Source organism: Lissotriton helveticus, chromosome 4_1, assembly GCF_964261635.1.
Source record: "Lissotriton helveticus chromosome 4_1, aLisHel1.1, whole genome shotgun sequence".
Taxonomy (NCBI): Eukaryota; Metazoa; Chordata; class Amphibia; order Caudata; family Salamandridae; genus Lissotriton; species Lissotriton helveticus.
The window spans coordinates 56,080,734-56,098,800 of NC_136063.1; the positions used below are offsets into that span (position 1 = coordinate 56,080,734).

Consider the following 18,067-nt stretch of genomic DNA (forward strand, 5'->3'; position numbering starts at 1 on the left):
TAGCCCACTGTCACAACTACTTGCATTTCATGTTGATACATTTACTGCTCCTTGTCCATTTTTGCTTTCTCTGAACACTCCAGACAATATTGTGGGTCTTGATATGCTCAAGTATTTCAGGGCTACGATACGATGTTCTCCAGAAGGTGTACGTGTTATATTGAATGACAACTACCCCGTGATTGAGAGATCTTGTCTTGTTAAAAAGGATATTGCATTAGCTTCACTCCCTACTACTTTGTGGGCTACTTCAAACACTGATGTAGGGCAAATGGTTATTCACCAGTATATATTGGTGTCAAGGAGGGCGCTTCATTGCCACGCTTACCTCAATACAAAATTTCTCAAGATGGCTAAGAAGCAATTTTACGCATTGTCAATGATTTAATTGAAGTAGGGGGTTGTGGAGGAAGTTCCTTATAAGATTTGCAACAGTCCTATTCTTCCCATTTTGAAATAAGACACTGATACTAGGGCTTACAGATTCATCAATGATTTGTGAGAACCACAATACCCCGTGGTTTCTGACATAACGACACTTCTTACTTTGGTTCCTCTGACAGCGATTACATTTACTGTAATTGACCTAAAGAATGCCTTCTATTCGATCCCTATTGATCGTGACAGCCAATATTTATTCGATTTCACTTGGAATAATCAATCGTACAGATTTTGTAGAATTCCTCAATGGGAACACTGAGAGTCCTAGTATTTAATGCAAAGCATTAAAGAGACAACTTGATTCTTTCACTTTGCCTGAAGGAGTGGCTCTCATACAATATGTCGATGATATCTTGTTGGCAGCTGATACGCCTGAACAGTTTAAAAAGTGTACTTTGTCTTTACTTTCATTTCTTGCTTCACACACCATACAGCTCCAGAGCCTCGAAAGGCCCAGCCGCTTAAGTCCAGGACCTGAGGGAGACTGCAGTGTTAGGTCCTGCGAGGCAGAGGAGATGAGACCAGGGGAGTCCTGCCCGCAGTCCCGAGAATGAAGTCAAAAGGAGACAGAGCCTCCAAAAGTCTGGTGAGTGCCGCCACATTGAGAGTCCGGTGGGGGCCCCTTGTCTGTTTCCTTAAGCGGACCCGCCGTTGCGGGCCGCTCCAATGAGAGGTGCATTGTGTATCTTGTTAAGGGCCACAGTGGGGCTTGGTGGCAAGTTCTTGTTGGAGCACATTTGGTAAGGAAAGCCCTTGTGCTCTAACGTTGGGGGCAAGTTATTTTACTTTATGGGAATCATTATCCTAAGAGCCTGTGCCTGGCTCCACCATGGGCACATTTGATTGAACTGTCCCTAGTGGGGGTCCCGAGGCACAGTGGTGCCAGTTCTGTACTTGCTTTACAGCGGCGCCGCATTTGCAGGCCGCTGCAACCAGGGGGCTATGATATTTCAGCAGTCCCTGAGAGGGACAGAAGCGGCACAGTAGTGCCAGGCCCCATTTGGAGAGTCACAGCTGCCCAGCAAGTAGTGGGCAGCTGCAACATTTAGGCCATTGGTTTCTTTGGGGGACATGGATTGTAAGTTAGGAGTGAAATGCACTCCTTTGGCCACCCCTGCACAGTGCACAGCACTTAATGCCAGCTGCACTGTTTAGGTTTGTGCAGTGGCGCAATTGGATTTTGCTGCTTTGGCAGCGCGCCCTGACTCTTGGGACACAGGGAATTTGAGCCCCTTACTGAGATGGCCAGTTGGCCAGGGGGACTGGGAGGTAAATAGGGCACCAGGCCCAAATATGATTTCGGTGCTAAAAGTATTTTGGGTGCTAGGAATTGTAATGTGTAGAATGTTTTCCGCACCCTATTTGATAAGTTTTATGATTATGAGGTTGTTTTGCATATCATGGTTTATGCTAGTGAGATTATGTTTCACTGTGTGATTTAGGCCCCTAATGTGAGTTACTCTTCGGAGATTAGGGTCTAATGTGTTTAGACTTGTGAGAGGATTGCATAATGTGTTTATGCTGGTGAGGTAGGTGCAGAATGTAATTCGCGCCTGATGTGATACTGTGCATAATGTAGTTATGTTACAGGCTGATGCTAAGTACAGTGATAACCAGTGTTTACTGGTTGTACGTTTATGATCTGTTTTACTTTTACTAAGTTTACTTTGTGATGGTCCTGAGAGTGGTTCAAGTGGCTCTGTCATGTGTAAATAATTCTCTTGTAGATATGACCTAGTGCCAGGTGGTCCCATGTATTTTATGTGTTTACTATTCCAATGTGTTTTGAGAATACAAAGGCCTCCTGGATAAGCCTGACTGCTCGTGTCAAGCTACCAAGGGGGTGAGCAGGGGTTATCTTTGGCATGTAACTCCCAAGCCCTGACTAGAGTGGTGGTTTCTGCCTGGCTTTGACACAAGCCTTAGCCAACCAGAAATCCCATTTCTAACACATATCTGCACAGAAGTGCTATTACTGGCACATTTAATATCACGCATCTGCACAGAAGTGCTATTACTGGTACATGTAATGTCACATGTCTATACAGAAGTGCTGTTACTGGCACAATTAATGTCACATGTCTGTACAGAAGTGCTATTACTGGCATATTTACTATCTGCACTGATGTGCTATTACTGGCACATTTAACATCATATGTCTGCACAGAAGAGCTATTACTGACACATTTAAATATTACATGTCTGCACAGAAGTGCTATCACTGTCATATTTGCTTTCACTTATCTGCACAGGAGTGCTATTACTGGCACATTTAATAATACATGTCTGTACAGAAGTGCTATTACCAGCACATTTAATATCACATGTCTGCATAGAAGTGCTATTACTGGCACATTAAAGTCACATGTCTGTACAAAAGTGTTATTACCAACACATTTAATGTCACATATATGCACAACAATCCTATCACTGGCATATTTACTATCACATATCTGCACAGAAGTACTATTACTGGCACATTTAATATCACATGTCTGCACAGGAGTGCTATTACTAGCACATTTAATATCACATATCTGCACAGAAGTGCTATTAGTGACATATTTAATATCACATGTCTGTCCAGAAGTGCTATTACTGCCATTTAAATAATACATGTCTGAACAGAAGTGCTATTACTGGCACATTTAATATCACGTCTTCAAAGAAGTGCTATGCCTGAACTTTTAATGTCACATATCTGCACTGAGGTTCTATTACTGACACATTTAAATATCAAATGTCTGCAGAGAAGTGCTATTACCAGCACAGTAAAAGTCATGTCTGCACAAAATGATTATTACTGGCACATGCAATAAAACATATTTGCATAGAAGCACTAACACTGCACAATCAATAAGACATGCCTGCATGAAAGAGCCCCTACTGCCCCACAGGGTTGCCAATATTGGCCCAGTAAGTATTGCATGCCTGCATAGAAGTGCTGCCAATTACATATCAAATGCTTTCAGAGAAGCACTAGGAAAGCACAGTGGTGTGACTAGGGTGGTGCGGGGGGTGCAGACCACACCGGCTGACACCATCACATGGGGTGACACCATGACACCTGACCAAAATGTAAAAGGTGGCTAATATATCTGGAGATTTAATTGGTGGTTTTGTAGAAAAAGAAAGTATAGGAAATAATTCACAAAGTGGTTAAACGGCAAAGGCATTTGCAACAGGGGACGCATGCAAGGGACAGTGAGAGGGACACACTTACCTGCCAAGGTTTCAGGTTGCTGTGTGTGACATTTGCATAATTTCAGGGCAACTATGATTGACACTTCAACGACTATGAGTGATGCTTTCTTGTGAGCAAAACCAAACAATGAAGATGAGGGAAACATGAATATCAGTAATAACACCCATTTGAGCGACGAGAAAATCTAAGAAGACCAAGTTTTAAAGCTGCTTTTGTGAGACATTTCCGAGTGTGCACATGTGTGACGTTAACATATATGTGACACTTTGGGAGGCACAGTGTCAGGAGCAGAAAAAAAGGGGTCTAATTAAACTTTTTCCTAATTGGTCTACAAAGTACATTCTGTGATGTTCCATAGTGCCTGGGTATGGTATGAAATTGACATAGCTCAGATGGAGCCGAGTATCATGTAAAACTGGGCAGCCAGTCTAAACAAACTGGCACAGTTAGGTACAGGAGGTGGACACATGGGCACATGCAAAGTACAAGCCTTAAGGACATAAAGTGTGCACCGGCTGAAAGAGAGTCCATCATAATTACTGCAGCTCCCCCTATGGTCTTTACTGCTCCTCTCAGCCTGAATCTCAGAGTTAGACTTAGGAGGATAACTGAGCCACCTCAGAAGAGCAGAGATCAGCAGCCTGACTGATGGCGCCATGAAAGGGGATAACCTGGCAAGGTCAAAAGCAGAGGCCATCATCAGTCCAGCTGACCATCTGGTCTTGCTAGCTGCGCGTGAGTGTTTCTGACCAGAGCACACTGAAGCAGGCTCATGCTCAGCTAAAGCGCTTGGTAAACTCCGAGCCGCATTCATGTCACCCTCTGATCTACCACCTCAAAAAGCACCTGTGAAAACATCCCCTCCTCCTTTCCAGTACCATCCTTTGCGCTATTAATCTGCAATCTGTGATTAACCCTATTGTTTTTACTTTGTGTTCTGGTTCTGAAAGGCCTATGATGGCTATTAGACAAAACCACTAGTATCAAAATTAAGAATAAATGATAAACATGTAAACATTTGTAAATGTTCTACTATTCACTCGAGCTGCAGGATAAACAATCATGCTTGCTGCATTTCTTCTTTCCACAGGGATACACATGGATACTGTCAATTAGTCCAATGCGCACCCTTGGTTACACATAAAAAGTGCATATTGAATATCCAAGCACTCTCCAGTAAAGTATGTGCAACCCTTGCACAGGCCTCTGCATGGGTTCCATGGAAGGGCACTTTCAGAGCCCACTTTAACCCCTTCTATGCTGATGACGGCCCCAGTCCATCATGCACCGTGGGGGCGTGTGCTGATGACGGCTGGGGGCAGTCATGATCCCACCCACTCAGAAAAAACGCTGAGCAGGCGCAGAATCGCAGCCGCACCCAAGGAGTTAAAGAGATGCGAGGCCTCTATCACGTGGTGTGTGTTTTAAAACACACTAAAACAATGTCTTCATGGCATTATGGGAGTTAGGACGCTGGATCGTCAGTGACGACAGCTGAGCATTGATACAGCTGTCCGAGTCCATGCAGTCACAGAGATGCCGCGGCGCCCTACACAGGTGATCAGGGGGCTTAAGCTAATGGTAAGACTTAAGAAGCACTAGTAAGCACTAGGCCACGGGCAGGGCACGCTAAGTCTCTGAGGTTCAGGTAGCAAGATTCGGTGCATCTGTCAGCAGGCTTGGCCCCACGAGACGAGTGTGCTTGTGTCACTAAATAGAGACCTACCGACTTAAACATGGGAACACACTTGCACCTCTCTACTCTTACGCTTAAAACTTGTCTTTCTTTTTGAAAACACACTATCAGTTCTCGAAAAGACTCCCATATTTTCTAGATCCTCCCAGTAGTGCGAGACAGCACACACACACATTGTGTTCCACGACCCTCACACATCCTGCTATCCAAGCACCCACTCGCTGGTGCTGTGCAGCGTATCCTACCAGCCGGGCTAGCAGAGAGGTCAGAGGTTACGCTACTCCCAGTGCACAGGAGACACTGCTCTCTCAGCAGTCTCAGCAGCTCTGCCTGTGAGTGGCGGCCCGTAGTGCTGCTGTTTCGGCTGCCCCATGATGCACAGCGATAACCGGGTACAAGTCCCAGAGTGAAGAAGAGTTGCGTAGTACAGCAAGTCACGTGGATATGCTCCCATGCAGCAGGCGCCAATCATCGTGCATCATGTGGAGAAGGCCGAATAAGATCAAATTGGGACCGCAGATTAATAATGGGCTGAACCGTCATCCTGTGAGGAGTGAAAACACCCTATCTCCACTTTGACTGTCCGTGGCAAAAATGGATGGCAACAATGCAAACTGGATGGAGAAAAAGGCCACATCTCAGCTGATCTGCGTGAGCATTCCAAACCCTCACGGTAATGACCAGTTACTCACTGGTAATATTCATTAATCCGAGTCATAGCCCCCCCCGTCCCATTCCTAACTACATGAGCATAGCTCCTCCCACCAGAAACTCCCAAGCAACTAAAAACCCATCCCTTGCCTCCAGGCCACACCCACACCCTAAGGCATATAACCATGTGACCCGCCCATCCACAACCTGTACCACCAAGCACAAGAAGCCTAACAGGGAGGGAGGGATGGGAACCTGTACTGGGACGGGGAGGGCTACGACTCGGAGTAATGAATATTACCGGTGAGTAACCGGTCATTACCTCCTCGTCAGCCCTCCCCGTCCCGGTCCTAACTACATGAGCAGATACCAAAGCAATAATCAGCTTCACCAGTAGCAAAAACAGACTTAAACAGCACAAGCCACATGACCTGAGCAGAACACAGCACCACATCTCCAAACCCAGGAGACACAGTCCCACTCACAACCCAATGAATATGGGACATAAAGAGCGAGGAGAACACCAAGTAGCTTCCAGGCAGAACACGGCCAGGGAAGCCTCCGAAAGCAAGCCCAGCATTCAGCCACCTCCGAGTTGAGCTACCACGAACCGACCCAGGCACCAACACACCACAAGCCCAAACACCAGGCCCCCAGCCAACACAGCCAACACAGCCACAGACTGAGAGCAGCCACAGAAGGCCCTGGACCATGGACAGCCAGCCCAAAGGAAACTAAAAGGGACACCGCCCCATAAAAAGGCACAGTAGGAAGGAAGCACACCTCCAAGACCTGCACAACGGCCAAACAGAGCAGCCGCACCGAAACCCCAGAAAGAGGAGCAGGACAGAAAACAGGCAAAACCAGAAACTCCAACAAGAAGCAAAGGGACGATTGACCGGACTCAGGGGGAAACAACACCACAACCACCTGGACACTAAGGAGCCCACCGGCTCAAAGACCAAACCCCGAAAGGCCCACACAGCTGCCCACAGAGCTCACAGGGAGGACACATCCAGATCCAAGTCAAAGCCAACTTCCAAGGTAAAATAAAAAAAAGAAACAAGATAAGTTAATTGAAAGAGCGGAGGAGTTCCAGCGGCTGCAAGCTCAAGTGTTTTGCAGTCCAACTAGGGTGAGATGCTGCCAAACAAAATAAAGGGCAGTAACAAAGCATTGGCAAGGTCCCAGATGTCCTGCAATGTACAAAGCAGAGAAGGGAAGAATTTTCAAGCAAATTTTCCCACTCCAATGGGTTAAAAAAAGAGCTCCATACTACGCTAAAGCTATAAATTGGAAAGTATACGACGGGGAATATGGGAAGGGGCACGCCCAAGTGGTAGCAGGAGGGGAGGTGGTGAGTTGCAAAAAGGGGTGGTAGGAAAAACTTTGACTGACGATGATTTTGAGTCTGTGGAAGAAGGTGAAATTGAAGATGCGGGTGAGCAAATAAAATGCATTCAGGATTTGTCTTGGGTGCAGGGGTTTACAAAACATGTCTCTGGAGATTGTTTTTTACAGGGAAAAGAAAATGAAGTTTCTCACAGTTGATTATGAGCAAAACATCAAATTAGGGGGACAAAAAGAAGACCATCACTCGAGGATAACGTTTCTAACAGAACAGGTGAGGATCAAAAAGGTTCCCTTAGTAAACGGTCACGTGTTGATAAGAATGTAGGAATAGAAGGTGAACATAACAATGTTAAATTGCCCGATACAGCTGAGCAGGTGGTTAAAGAAGGCGTGTATTGTGAAAAGTTTCCTAATAGATCCGTAGCAATAGTCAAGTATTTAGACACAATAAGGAAAGCATGTATAGAATTCGGGGGTTGGGCTTGGCTATATTACGACAAGGAGTTTTGGGCTAGATTCGTTTTATTTCCAGACGAGCCATGGGGGGAGGTAGAAAATGAACTTTGGATTTGATGGGTGTACTCTCAACGGCCTCCACCTTCCATGCATACGGCAAATGGTCGGCTGTAACTAATCTACCTTTTTCAGAGCATACCCACCACAGTGGGGGGGGAGTTGAAATAGATCGCAAACATTTACATCCGGCACCGTCTGGAACTTTAACAAAGGATACTGTCCCAGAAATCCTTCAAAATATAAGCATGAGTGCTCCAGGCGCGGTGGGAAGCGTGCCATTCTGCAACGCTTTTGAGATCAATCCAATTAGGGAGGCGGGGTCCCAAACAGAGGAAGAGGTTATGCAGTTCAATCTGGGAACAAGGGCTTCTACACCAATTAAGGTTGATATTTTGTGTCATTCATTAAAGTTCTATCCTGACACACATGAAGCATGGAATGGAATGGGGTTTTAGAGAAGGGTTTTTAGGTTAAGTTACCAAGGGTCTAGATGCCGCAGATTTGCACAAAATCAAAAATCTGTAAATGATTTCCCTCAAATTGGGTGAAAGAAGCTGGCTACAGAGGTAAGGGAAGGGAGGATGGCAGGTCCGTTTGAATATTGGCCGCTTGAAGACCTCATTGTTTCCCCCTTAGGTGTAGTTCCCAAGGAACAGAAGGGGAATTCAGAGTGATCTAACACTTATCATGGCCGCATGGTTTCTCTGTTAATGATTTCATGGCGAAGGAAGATTGCATGGTCAAATTTGCTTCAGTAAATACAGCCTTAAGCATGATCATAAACATAGATGCGGAGAAGGAATTGGCAACATGCGACATCAAGTCTGCCTTTCGGCTATTATCAGTACAACCATCTGATTTTTAAAATAAAAATAAAAAAAATAAACATTTTCGTGGATAAGGCTCTCCCAATGGGTTGTGCAATCTCGTGCAGGTCATTTGAAGTTTTTCGCACCTTTTTACAGTGGCGTTTCTCTTTTTGAACAGGACACACTGAAGTGACACCCTATCTAGACGATTTATTATTTATGGGAAGTGTGGGCTCTCAGAAGAGTGAGAAGGCATTAAGAGAATTTTAATAATTGGCGCAAGACCAGCTGAAGACAAAACTGAAGGCCATAGTTGTTGTATAACTTACCTAGGCATTGAGATAGATACACACAAAATGGAAGCTGGCTCCCTAAAAAGAAAACATTGGAAATGGCAAGATTGTTAGAGCATGTAGGCAGGGCGTGACAAACTTACGTTGTCTGAAGTTCAATGCTTATTAGGCCAGCTAAATTTCGCTTGAAGAGTTGTAAGAGCAGGCAGAACATTTTACAGACGTCTAGGTTTTCCATATTAGCTATTCAGCTGCCACATCACGGAATTCGGATATCACCAGGCATGAGGGCTGAATTTGGGGTGTGGTTAATGTTCCTGAGAGTTTAATGGCATCACAATCTGGTCACTAGACGAGGACTTTGTTTGGCAGTATCAGCTATTCTCAGATGCTTCTGGCACACATGGTTTCGGCCTATTTTTGGGAAGGGAAATGGTGAGCATCCAGTTGGTTTGTGAACAAAACAAAAAGCATTACATTCTTAGAATTGTTTCATTGGTAATTGCACAATAGAACAGTAGTGGACTTGGTAAATGGTCAGAGAGCCAAGGATAAACAGTTACTGAAGTTGTTGCAAAGATTCATGTTAGGCTGCTTAAGGTTTAACATAGTTTTTAAAGTCAGACATATACCAGGAACATTGGTTGTTAAGAGGACATAATTAAGTTAATTATGATCATCAAATACAGGAACATTTCTTCCACAACTGTAGTGGGGAGTGTCCTTTTATGGAAAGTCTTTTGGGGATACAAGCCATTCAGCGGGAGAAATAGGCAGAAGAATTTCTTCAAAGATGAGCGAAAACAAAGAAGAGAGGACAATTTAAATGAGATCCAATCTCCTTAAAACTAGTGTACAACATAAGAAGGGGTTTACATGAGATTTGTTTCTCCAAATTTGAATATCGTTTATTCAAACTATACATGATTTGGCTCTTTTTTGGCGCTTTATGAATATCTGAATTGTTAGGCAATGCACACAATGATGACCTTAAAGTAGAAAATGTTTCCCTTGTTCAAAATGTGATATGTATTTGTCTTGAACGTTCAAAAACGGATCTAGTAGGTAAAAGCTTCTCAAGTGCTTTTTGCAAAGCATTCAAGGCCAATTATGCTCCAAGAAAGCTTTGTTAGACTTTCTAGAAGTGGGAGGTGCTGCTGCACATTTTGTTTTCAGGCATTTAGATGGATCCCATCTTAAAGCTTCTCAATTGCTCTCAATACAAAAGAAGTCCCTTAAGAATTTGAGGAAAAACCCTTTCAAATTCGAGTACACATTCCTGCCGTATTGGTGCAGCTTCAGAAGTGGCCAGGTGGGAATTTTCACTTAGTGATGTAAAGAAGCTGGGGCGTTGGTTTTCGTACTGTTGCTCACGTTATATTAGAGATTTACATTCTGAAGTTGATGTCCAAGCATATTAATTGTTTTTTCTTTTCAGGTTTGGTGGCGGGTTTAGCAGTATCACAAAACAAAGTTTGGATAGTTGGACATTCCTTTGTTAAGTGGGCTGCAAAGCAAGCACAGAAGAGGCATTTCGGACAAAATCTGTGTTTTATTTCTGATGAGGTTTCTGTGCTATGGTTTGGGAAAAGTGGCATGAAGTGGGGTCAGCTAATGTCTTTGTTGTGTGCACTGCCCTTCAACAATAAACCTGAAGTAATATTGATTTACCTAGGGGAGAATGACTTAGAGCAGTTATCAGGTTTGGGGTTACTCATAGAAATGAAGGTCGTCTTAGAGCTTCTTAGCAAAGAACTGGAACAATTCAAAATTAATTCTGACGGCATTGATGCCGTGCAGAGTTTGGAGGGGAGGCAGAGAGATTCACTGCAGTCGAAAGTGCAAGAACAAAAGTATACAGAGAGTTACACCGTCTTTTGTTCAAAGAATGGATTTTATTTGTTAACACATAGCTACATTTACAAAGGAAGAGTACCAATATTTTTCGGCATGATGGGGTACTTGTGTCCTTTATTGGCAATGAAATTTACATCCTCAATATAAAAAGAGATGATCACAAACATTTTACAAGTAAAAGCATGGTGTTGACCATAAGCTGTTGGAGTGACAGCCTTTGTTTATATCAATGGTTAAACAATTTTCTTTTTTTTCACCATTATTGTCAATCACATTTTTACGTATTCCCGCCCTAACCCTCCCTCTTTTCCGCCCAAGATGCCAACCTCATCCATCTTCCTCATTTCCCCCTCCCCCACTCGTCATTAAAATTTCTTCATTCAATAGTCATACGTTACTAGTGCAAGGTCATCACCTGCTCATTCTGAGGGTTAGAGAGATGGTGGTTCTTTTGTAGATATAAAGAAGGAATATATATTTTCACCTGTTTGGCGACAGTATGTATTTTTGAAAAAATTAATTAATAAAAGAATAGAGATTTCACCTGTTTGGCGACAGTGTGTACTTTCTGGGAAAAAAATAATATATGAAAGAATAAAGATTTCACCTGTTAGGCGACAGTGTTTATTTTCGATGAAATTGAATATATGAAAGAATAAAAACGACAGGGTGTTTCTTGTATATAAGAAGTAGTGGCAACACAAACACGTTTCTTTCTCGACCATTGGGGGTGACAGGAAAACTACTGGGTCAGGGTTTTTCCTGGTGGCAGAATTGGAGGAGGTAAAGACAGGCAGACAGGAAGGGTTGGGGGCAATAGGAATAGCATCGGACAGAGGGAAACAGGGGAGCGAGACTGGAGGCAAGAGGTAGGCAGGAGATGTAGATAGGGGTTGGGGAGGAGGATTAGGCAGAACAAAGTTGAGGAAGTTTGTTGTGGGAAATTGTTTACGGGCAGGGGGTGATAGTTTTGATTATGTATTGTGTAAAATATGTATTGATTGAAAATGCTTACCTGTCAAATAAAAGCGTCTTTTACCCCACTTTGGCCTGAAGATATGCTTATTGCCCGATGTTGAGGCTCAAGTTTACTGTTTTGCGACGCTGGGCAGCTGAGATGCTTTTAGGAAAAGTTGCTATCCTGTGGGAATCCAGATTCAGACACTATCAGTAGTTTGTGCACTAAACCGGATTTCCGGTTTGCGCTAATCACTCAACAGCTAATTGGTGTCGTGAGGGGGTGACACCATGAGTTACCCGCACTGAATGGCGCTTCTTCCACTTCTGTGCAAGAAACCGTTTTACCCATGCCCATCAATTAGCTGCTCCCGCTTCTGTGGATACCAAATAAGGAGGCATCCCCCTCGCCATCACCACCCCTCAAGATTGTTTTGTTGTGTTAAGGAGTTGAAGGGTGAACGTGTTCTTTTGCCCTTAAAAAATACATTTGCTTCTTGTGGGTGTACTGTCCTCTCTCAACTGCATTGCAATTTACCGTCAGTTGTAATGCTAACCCAGTTTCCATTTATGTTGATTTTTGTCTGGTTATTGGGAACGTGGGCTAGAATAAAGGTACAGTAGTTACTTGCATATGGCACGTTGACTGAAGTGTGTATCACCTGGCAACACTCGTATTCATTTCCCAAAATTACATTACATTTCATTTTATCAGTCTCGAATGTGACAAAATTATATTTAAAATACGACAGACGTATCACTAAAAACAGCACCAATCAACATTATATGGATGTCCTATTATGTTATGTTTTATGCAAATGTTAAAAATACCTTTGGTAAAATACAAAAAGCACGTGCCTGAAGCAATTTCCCTGTATTTCCAGAGTTACATAAGTAGAGTATTAAAGTCAGGCTGCAACCATGTATATGGACTCAGGAGCCAAGTGAGAACAGTATTTTCACAATGCTTACCCAGGCCGGACCTGAAAGATGTTGGGGTAAGATTCAGAATATGTCATTTTGGAAAGAGGATGGCGTGGAGAGCTGAACAAACCATGAAAGCTACAGTGATTAGCAAAGTTTAAGGCTGAGGGTGGATGGGAGTGGGAGGTAGGGGGGCTAGTCAGGAGATATGCACAAGGCCTGTGTTGTAACTCAAAATGATGGCAGAAGAAGAAGGACCCCCTTCGTGGGTGCTGCACAGATGAATACCTCTCCTCGAGGCGGTCCATCATGGATTCATGGGGTAAGTCGTGTCGTAAGGGGGTGACACCATGAGTTACACGCACTGGATGACACCAACCCTAGTGACGCCACTGGGAAAGCGCATTAAATTACACATTTATATGACATGTCTGAAAAGAAGCAATATCACTGCACATTTACATGGAATTCCTACATAGAATTGTGGTACTGGCCCATTAGATATTACCTACTTGTAAAGAGGTAATATTATTGGTACAGTAAATGTCACATGGATGCTCACAGGGCTGAATACTATACATTACATATCAAATGCCAGCACAGAAGCATGAGTACTGCACATCAAATGGCACATTACAATGGCGTGCTTAGCAGAAGCGGAAGGCTATTTCTGCATATTTATTTGCACGATTACACAACATGCCTGTCCTGAAGCACTAGGGAAGCACATTAATATGGCATGCCTGACATATGTGCTAATGATGCACACTAAATATGACATGCCTGCACAGGAAAGCCCCTACTGCCCCATTATATATTACATCCCTGCACAGGGACACCATTATTGATACAGTAGAGAGCACATGGCTGCACAGAAGTGTTAATATTGTATGTTGCATATCAAATGGCTGCAGTGAAGCACTTGTACTGCACATTAAATGACCCATTAATATGACATGCCTTACAGAAGGGGTAACACTGCAGATTAAACAAGACATGCCTGCACAGGAGAGCCCCTACTGCCCCATTAGATCTTACACTCCTGCACAGAAGGGCAATTATTGGCACAGTAAGAGCACATGTCTGCAAAAAAGTGCTAAATGGCTGCAATGAAGCACTTGTATTGGACATTACATGCCCCATCAATATGATATTGCTGACAGAAGCGCTAATACTGCATATTAACTGTGACATGTCTACACAGAAGTGCTATTATTAGCATATATAATATCCTGTCATTGCATAGGAGTGTTTGCCCGGCCTGTCGGTTCTCAAGGTCCATTAAAGTGAGGTTTGCTCCTGCCTAGAGCCTGCTAGCACCGCCTTACCTTCAGTGACCGGTCCTCCGGTGGTCTCGGTCCAGATGAGCAGGAAGGCCAGGAGTGGGGCTAGACTGTGCCAAGCCATGTCTAACTGCTAACCACAGAGTGTTTCTGCATGAAGTAACTGCGCTGAGAGTGCAGCAAGAAAGGAGTGACTGCAGAAGGCTGGTGTGTGATGGAGATCTGGGGAGGTGTCCTGGGCTTCTCATATCTACAGGCATCCAAGGGAGGGCACATGATGGGAGGGAGGAGGGAGGAAGGAGGAGAGACAGTGTGTGACTTAATCCTTCTTTTCTGCCCTCAGGTAAAACACATATCTGTTCATCCCCCGCCTAACACAAACATGAAAGGAATGTGTGAAACCATCTTCAAATGTCATTTTCTGGAAACTACCTTCCTTGTCCTTGTCATTTTGATCTATATTTTATGCAGTTTTTATGGTTTAATTATCCATAAGTAAAACAACTCAAAGAGTTTTGATTATAATATCTAATAATTATATCCTAGTGTCGTGTAGTTCCTAAAAACCTATATAGGATCTGCACATTTGGACAACATACACTGTAGTATTGGTGTCCAGACTGATTCTAGACACCATATATATATATATATATATATCAATAGGAAAGGGAGGAAAGAAGTGCTGTGGGGGCTGTTTCTTGTTGATTATCCAATGATTCTAGACACCCCCACCAGGTATGTTAGCCTGTATACCAGCTAGCTCACAGTGCCACTAGAAACCCCTCTTACAAAGGAGAGAATAGTTTTTGGGAACTATCAAACATATTCTCTGATCCCTCAGGATCGTGGAAACAGTGTGATACTTTTCCCTCAGCCACTCGTGGTTACATTTGTCTCAGAGAGATACACAGAATAAACAGTGGGGATGTTTTTCAATAAGCATTTAGTGAACCAGCCTCACTCTAATGTACAATAAGTGTGCTGAGACAACCATTAGCACCGAGACTGCCCTCATCACCGCCACCGATGACATCAAGTCCCTCCTGGACAACAGAGAAACGGCGGCACTCATCCTCCTGGAGCTGTCAGCCGCCTTCAACATGGTCTGCCACCACACACTACGAACATGCATCCATAACGCCGGGATCCAAGAGAAGGCCCTGGACTGGACCTCCTCCTTCCTCTCCGGCAAAACACAGAGCATCCCCCTTCCCCCTTTACGCCCCTAAGCCACAGAGATCATCAGCAGCATACCCCAGTGCTCATCCTTCAGCCCAACTCTGTTTAACATCTACATGGCACCGCTCGCCCACGTCACCCATCAGCACAACATCAACATCATCTCCTACACTAATGACACCCAGCTGATCCTCTCCCTCTCCAAGGACCCCCACACCGCCAAAACCAACCTTCACGAAGGAATTAAGGCCGTTGCTGAATGGATGAGAAACAGCCGACTGAAGCTGAACTCGGACAAGACAGAGGTCCTCATACTCAGATCCACCCCTTTGGCCTGGGACAACTCCTGGTGGCTGACCACACGGGGAACCAGCCCAACACCCACCGACCATGCACGCAACCTTGAAGTCATCCTTGACTCCACCCTCTCCATGACTAAACAGGTCAACGCCATCTCCTCCTCCTGCTTCAACACCCTTCGATTGCTCCGCAGGATCTACAAGTGGATCCCCACTGAAACGAGAAGAACGGTCACCCAGGCACTCGTCAGAAGCAGGTTGGACTACGGAAACGCCCTCTACGCAGGAGCCTCGGCCAAACTCCTGAGACGGCTCCAACACATCCAGAACACCTCTGCATACCTAATCCTCGACATCCCTCACCGCAGCCACATCAGACCCCACCTGAGAGACCTGCACTGGCTCCCAGTCAACAAGAGGATAACCTTCAAGCTCCTCACCCACGCACACAAGGCAATTCACAACACTGGACCAACATACCTCAACAGACATCCCAGCTTCTACAACCCCACCTGCCAGCTCAGCTCTGCCGACCTTGCCTTTGCCACAGTCCACCACTTCCGATGAGCGACCTCTGGCGGCAGATCATTCTCCCAACTGGCCGCCAAGACCTGGAACACCCTCCCCATCCACCTACGGCAGACCCAAGACCTGCTGACCTTCAGAAAACTCCTCAAAGCTGGCATTTCGAGCAGTAGCAGCATTCCCCCCCTCAGCGCCTTGAGACCATCACGGGTGAGTATTGCACTCTACAAATTATATGATTGATTGATTGATTAGACAGAAAGATATAAATGATCGTAAGCACCAACAGACTACAAGTATGGGAGATTTCTAGCATAGTGCTAAAACCATAAATACAGGCAAGTTTGAAAATACATGACAATAAAATGTGTACTCCCACGATGCGCCCCTAACTAGATGTACCTAAGTGTACCTAGCTTGTATGTGGGTGTGGAGCCAAGATCCCTCTAGGATAAAGTCAACCCCATTACCTGAAGTGAGAGACTGTGGGACTCATTCTTTGTCTCTACTGCGAGCTGGAGTGTCTGGGTGCAGGAACCTCAGCGTCTCAAGTTAGTGGGTTAGCATGGAAGTCCTTCTCTCCTCTACTGTCTCAGCAGAGATATGGTGTTTATATATCCAATGTGACACCCTCAGAGGATATGCCTCGCTGTGTCATGTCGGACTAGGATGATGGCAGGAATGACCCTTATATGAAGTTAATATGCAGGGCAAGGTAGTCTTGCTAAGTTTTCAAGAATCCTCATGCATAATGAATGAGGCTAGTTATCAGAGAAAACACCATGTCATTTAGGCATTACGTAACTAGGTAAAATGTCAGTACTAACAAACGTTATGTAGTGTAATATCAAGGGAATATAGGTAAAAAGTCTGGTTGCTACCTGAGCCTATATCAGACACCTGTATGAAACATAACATCCACTCCTCATCCAACTGGAAAACATATCAAAAATACTAAATGTACGTCTAAAATATGCAGACAGCTAATAAGTCTAAAAAAAATATTGCATACAAAATGCTAAAAAGTAGTAGAAGCTGTAGAAGTCTCTTAACCCGTTTGGTGCTTGCGTCAGCCAATGCCAATGCACTACCTCCCTGGTATGGCGTACGTCCATTGGTCGTCACCAGGGAGGGCTCCATTCAATCCTCACACAAGAGTTTTTTGTTTTTTTATTTCCCCTGGTGGAGACATTAAAGGCTTTCCGCGTCTCCCCCGTCCCCCTCCTGCCCATCTGTGATGTCAGCAGGTCGCAAGGAGCTCTGACATCACTGTATTCCCCGCTGGAGCCAAGGACATCCATTTTTTTCTGAAGACTTTGGGAAATGCGGGGTAGGTGGAATTTTGTGGATCCACTCAGATTCCAGAATTTCCCACCACAGAAATGTGAGTAAAATGTGCTTTTTTGACAAATTGTGAGGTCTGCAAGGGATTCTGGGTAACAGAACCTGGTGAGAGCCAGACAAGTCACCCCATCCTGGATGCCCCTAGGTGTCTAGTTTTCCAAAATGTATAGGTTTGCTAGGTTTCCCTAGGTGCTGGCAGAGCTAGGGTTCAAAATCTACAGCTAGGCACTTTGCAAAAAAGGGGTCTGTTTTCACTGTGAAAATGTGGTGGGTCCGCGTTGCGTATTGGGCTGTTTCCTGCCGCGGGCACTAGGCCTACCCACACAAGTGAGGTACCATTTTTCTCGGAAGACTTTTGAGAGTGCGGGGTGCGTGGAATTTTGTGGATCCAAGCAGATTCCAGAGCTTTCCACCACAGAAATGCGAGACAAATGTGTTTTTGGGACAAATTGTGTGGTTTGCAAGGGATTCTGGGTAACAGAACCCGGAGAGAGCCACACAAGCCACCCCAACCTGGATTCCCCTGGGTGTTTAGTTTTAAAAAATGTATCGGTTGGGTAGGTTTCCTTATATTCCTGCAGAGCTAGGGTTAAAAATCTACAGGCACTAGACCTACCCATACAAGTGAGGTGATATTTTTCTCAGAAGACTCCTGATTGTGTGGGTTGGTGGAAACAATACTTGCATACAGCAAGTAACCCTGGAGCTCACAGTGACAAGATATGCGATGCCCAG

At 44.6% G+C, this 18,067-nt stretch overlaps 1 protein-coding gene across 1 annotated transcript in view; it reads right to left on the reverse strand.

The window, feature by feature from the left end:
* LOC144827852 (IgGFc-binding protein-like) overlaps nt 1-14,195 on the reverse strand; it is a 130,065-nt gene extending 115,870 nt beyond the window's left edge. Inside the window, exon 1 of the mRNA XM_078686016.1 lies at nt 14,031-14,195. Coding sequence (XP_078542142.1) covers nt 14,031-14,109 — 79 coding nt within the window. The 5' untranslated portion in view covers nt 14,110-14,195. The remainder of the gene's footprint in view (nt 1-14,030) is intronic.
* Between the last annotated feature and the right edge of the window lie 3,872 nt (nt 14,196-18,067).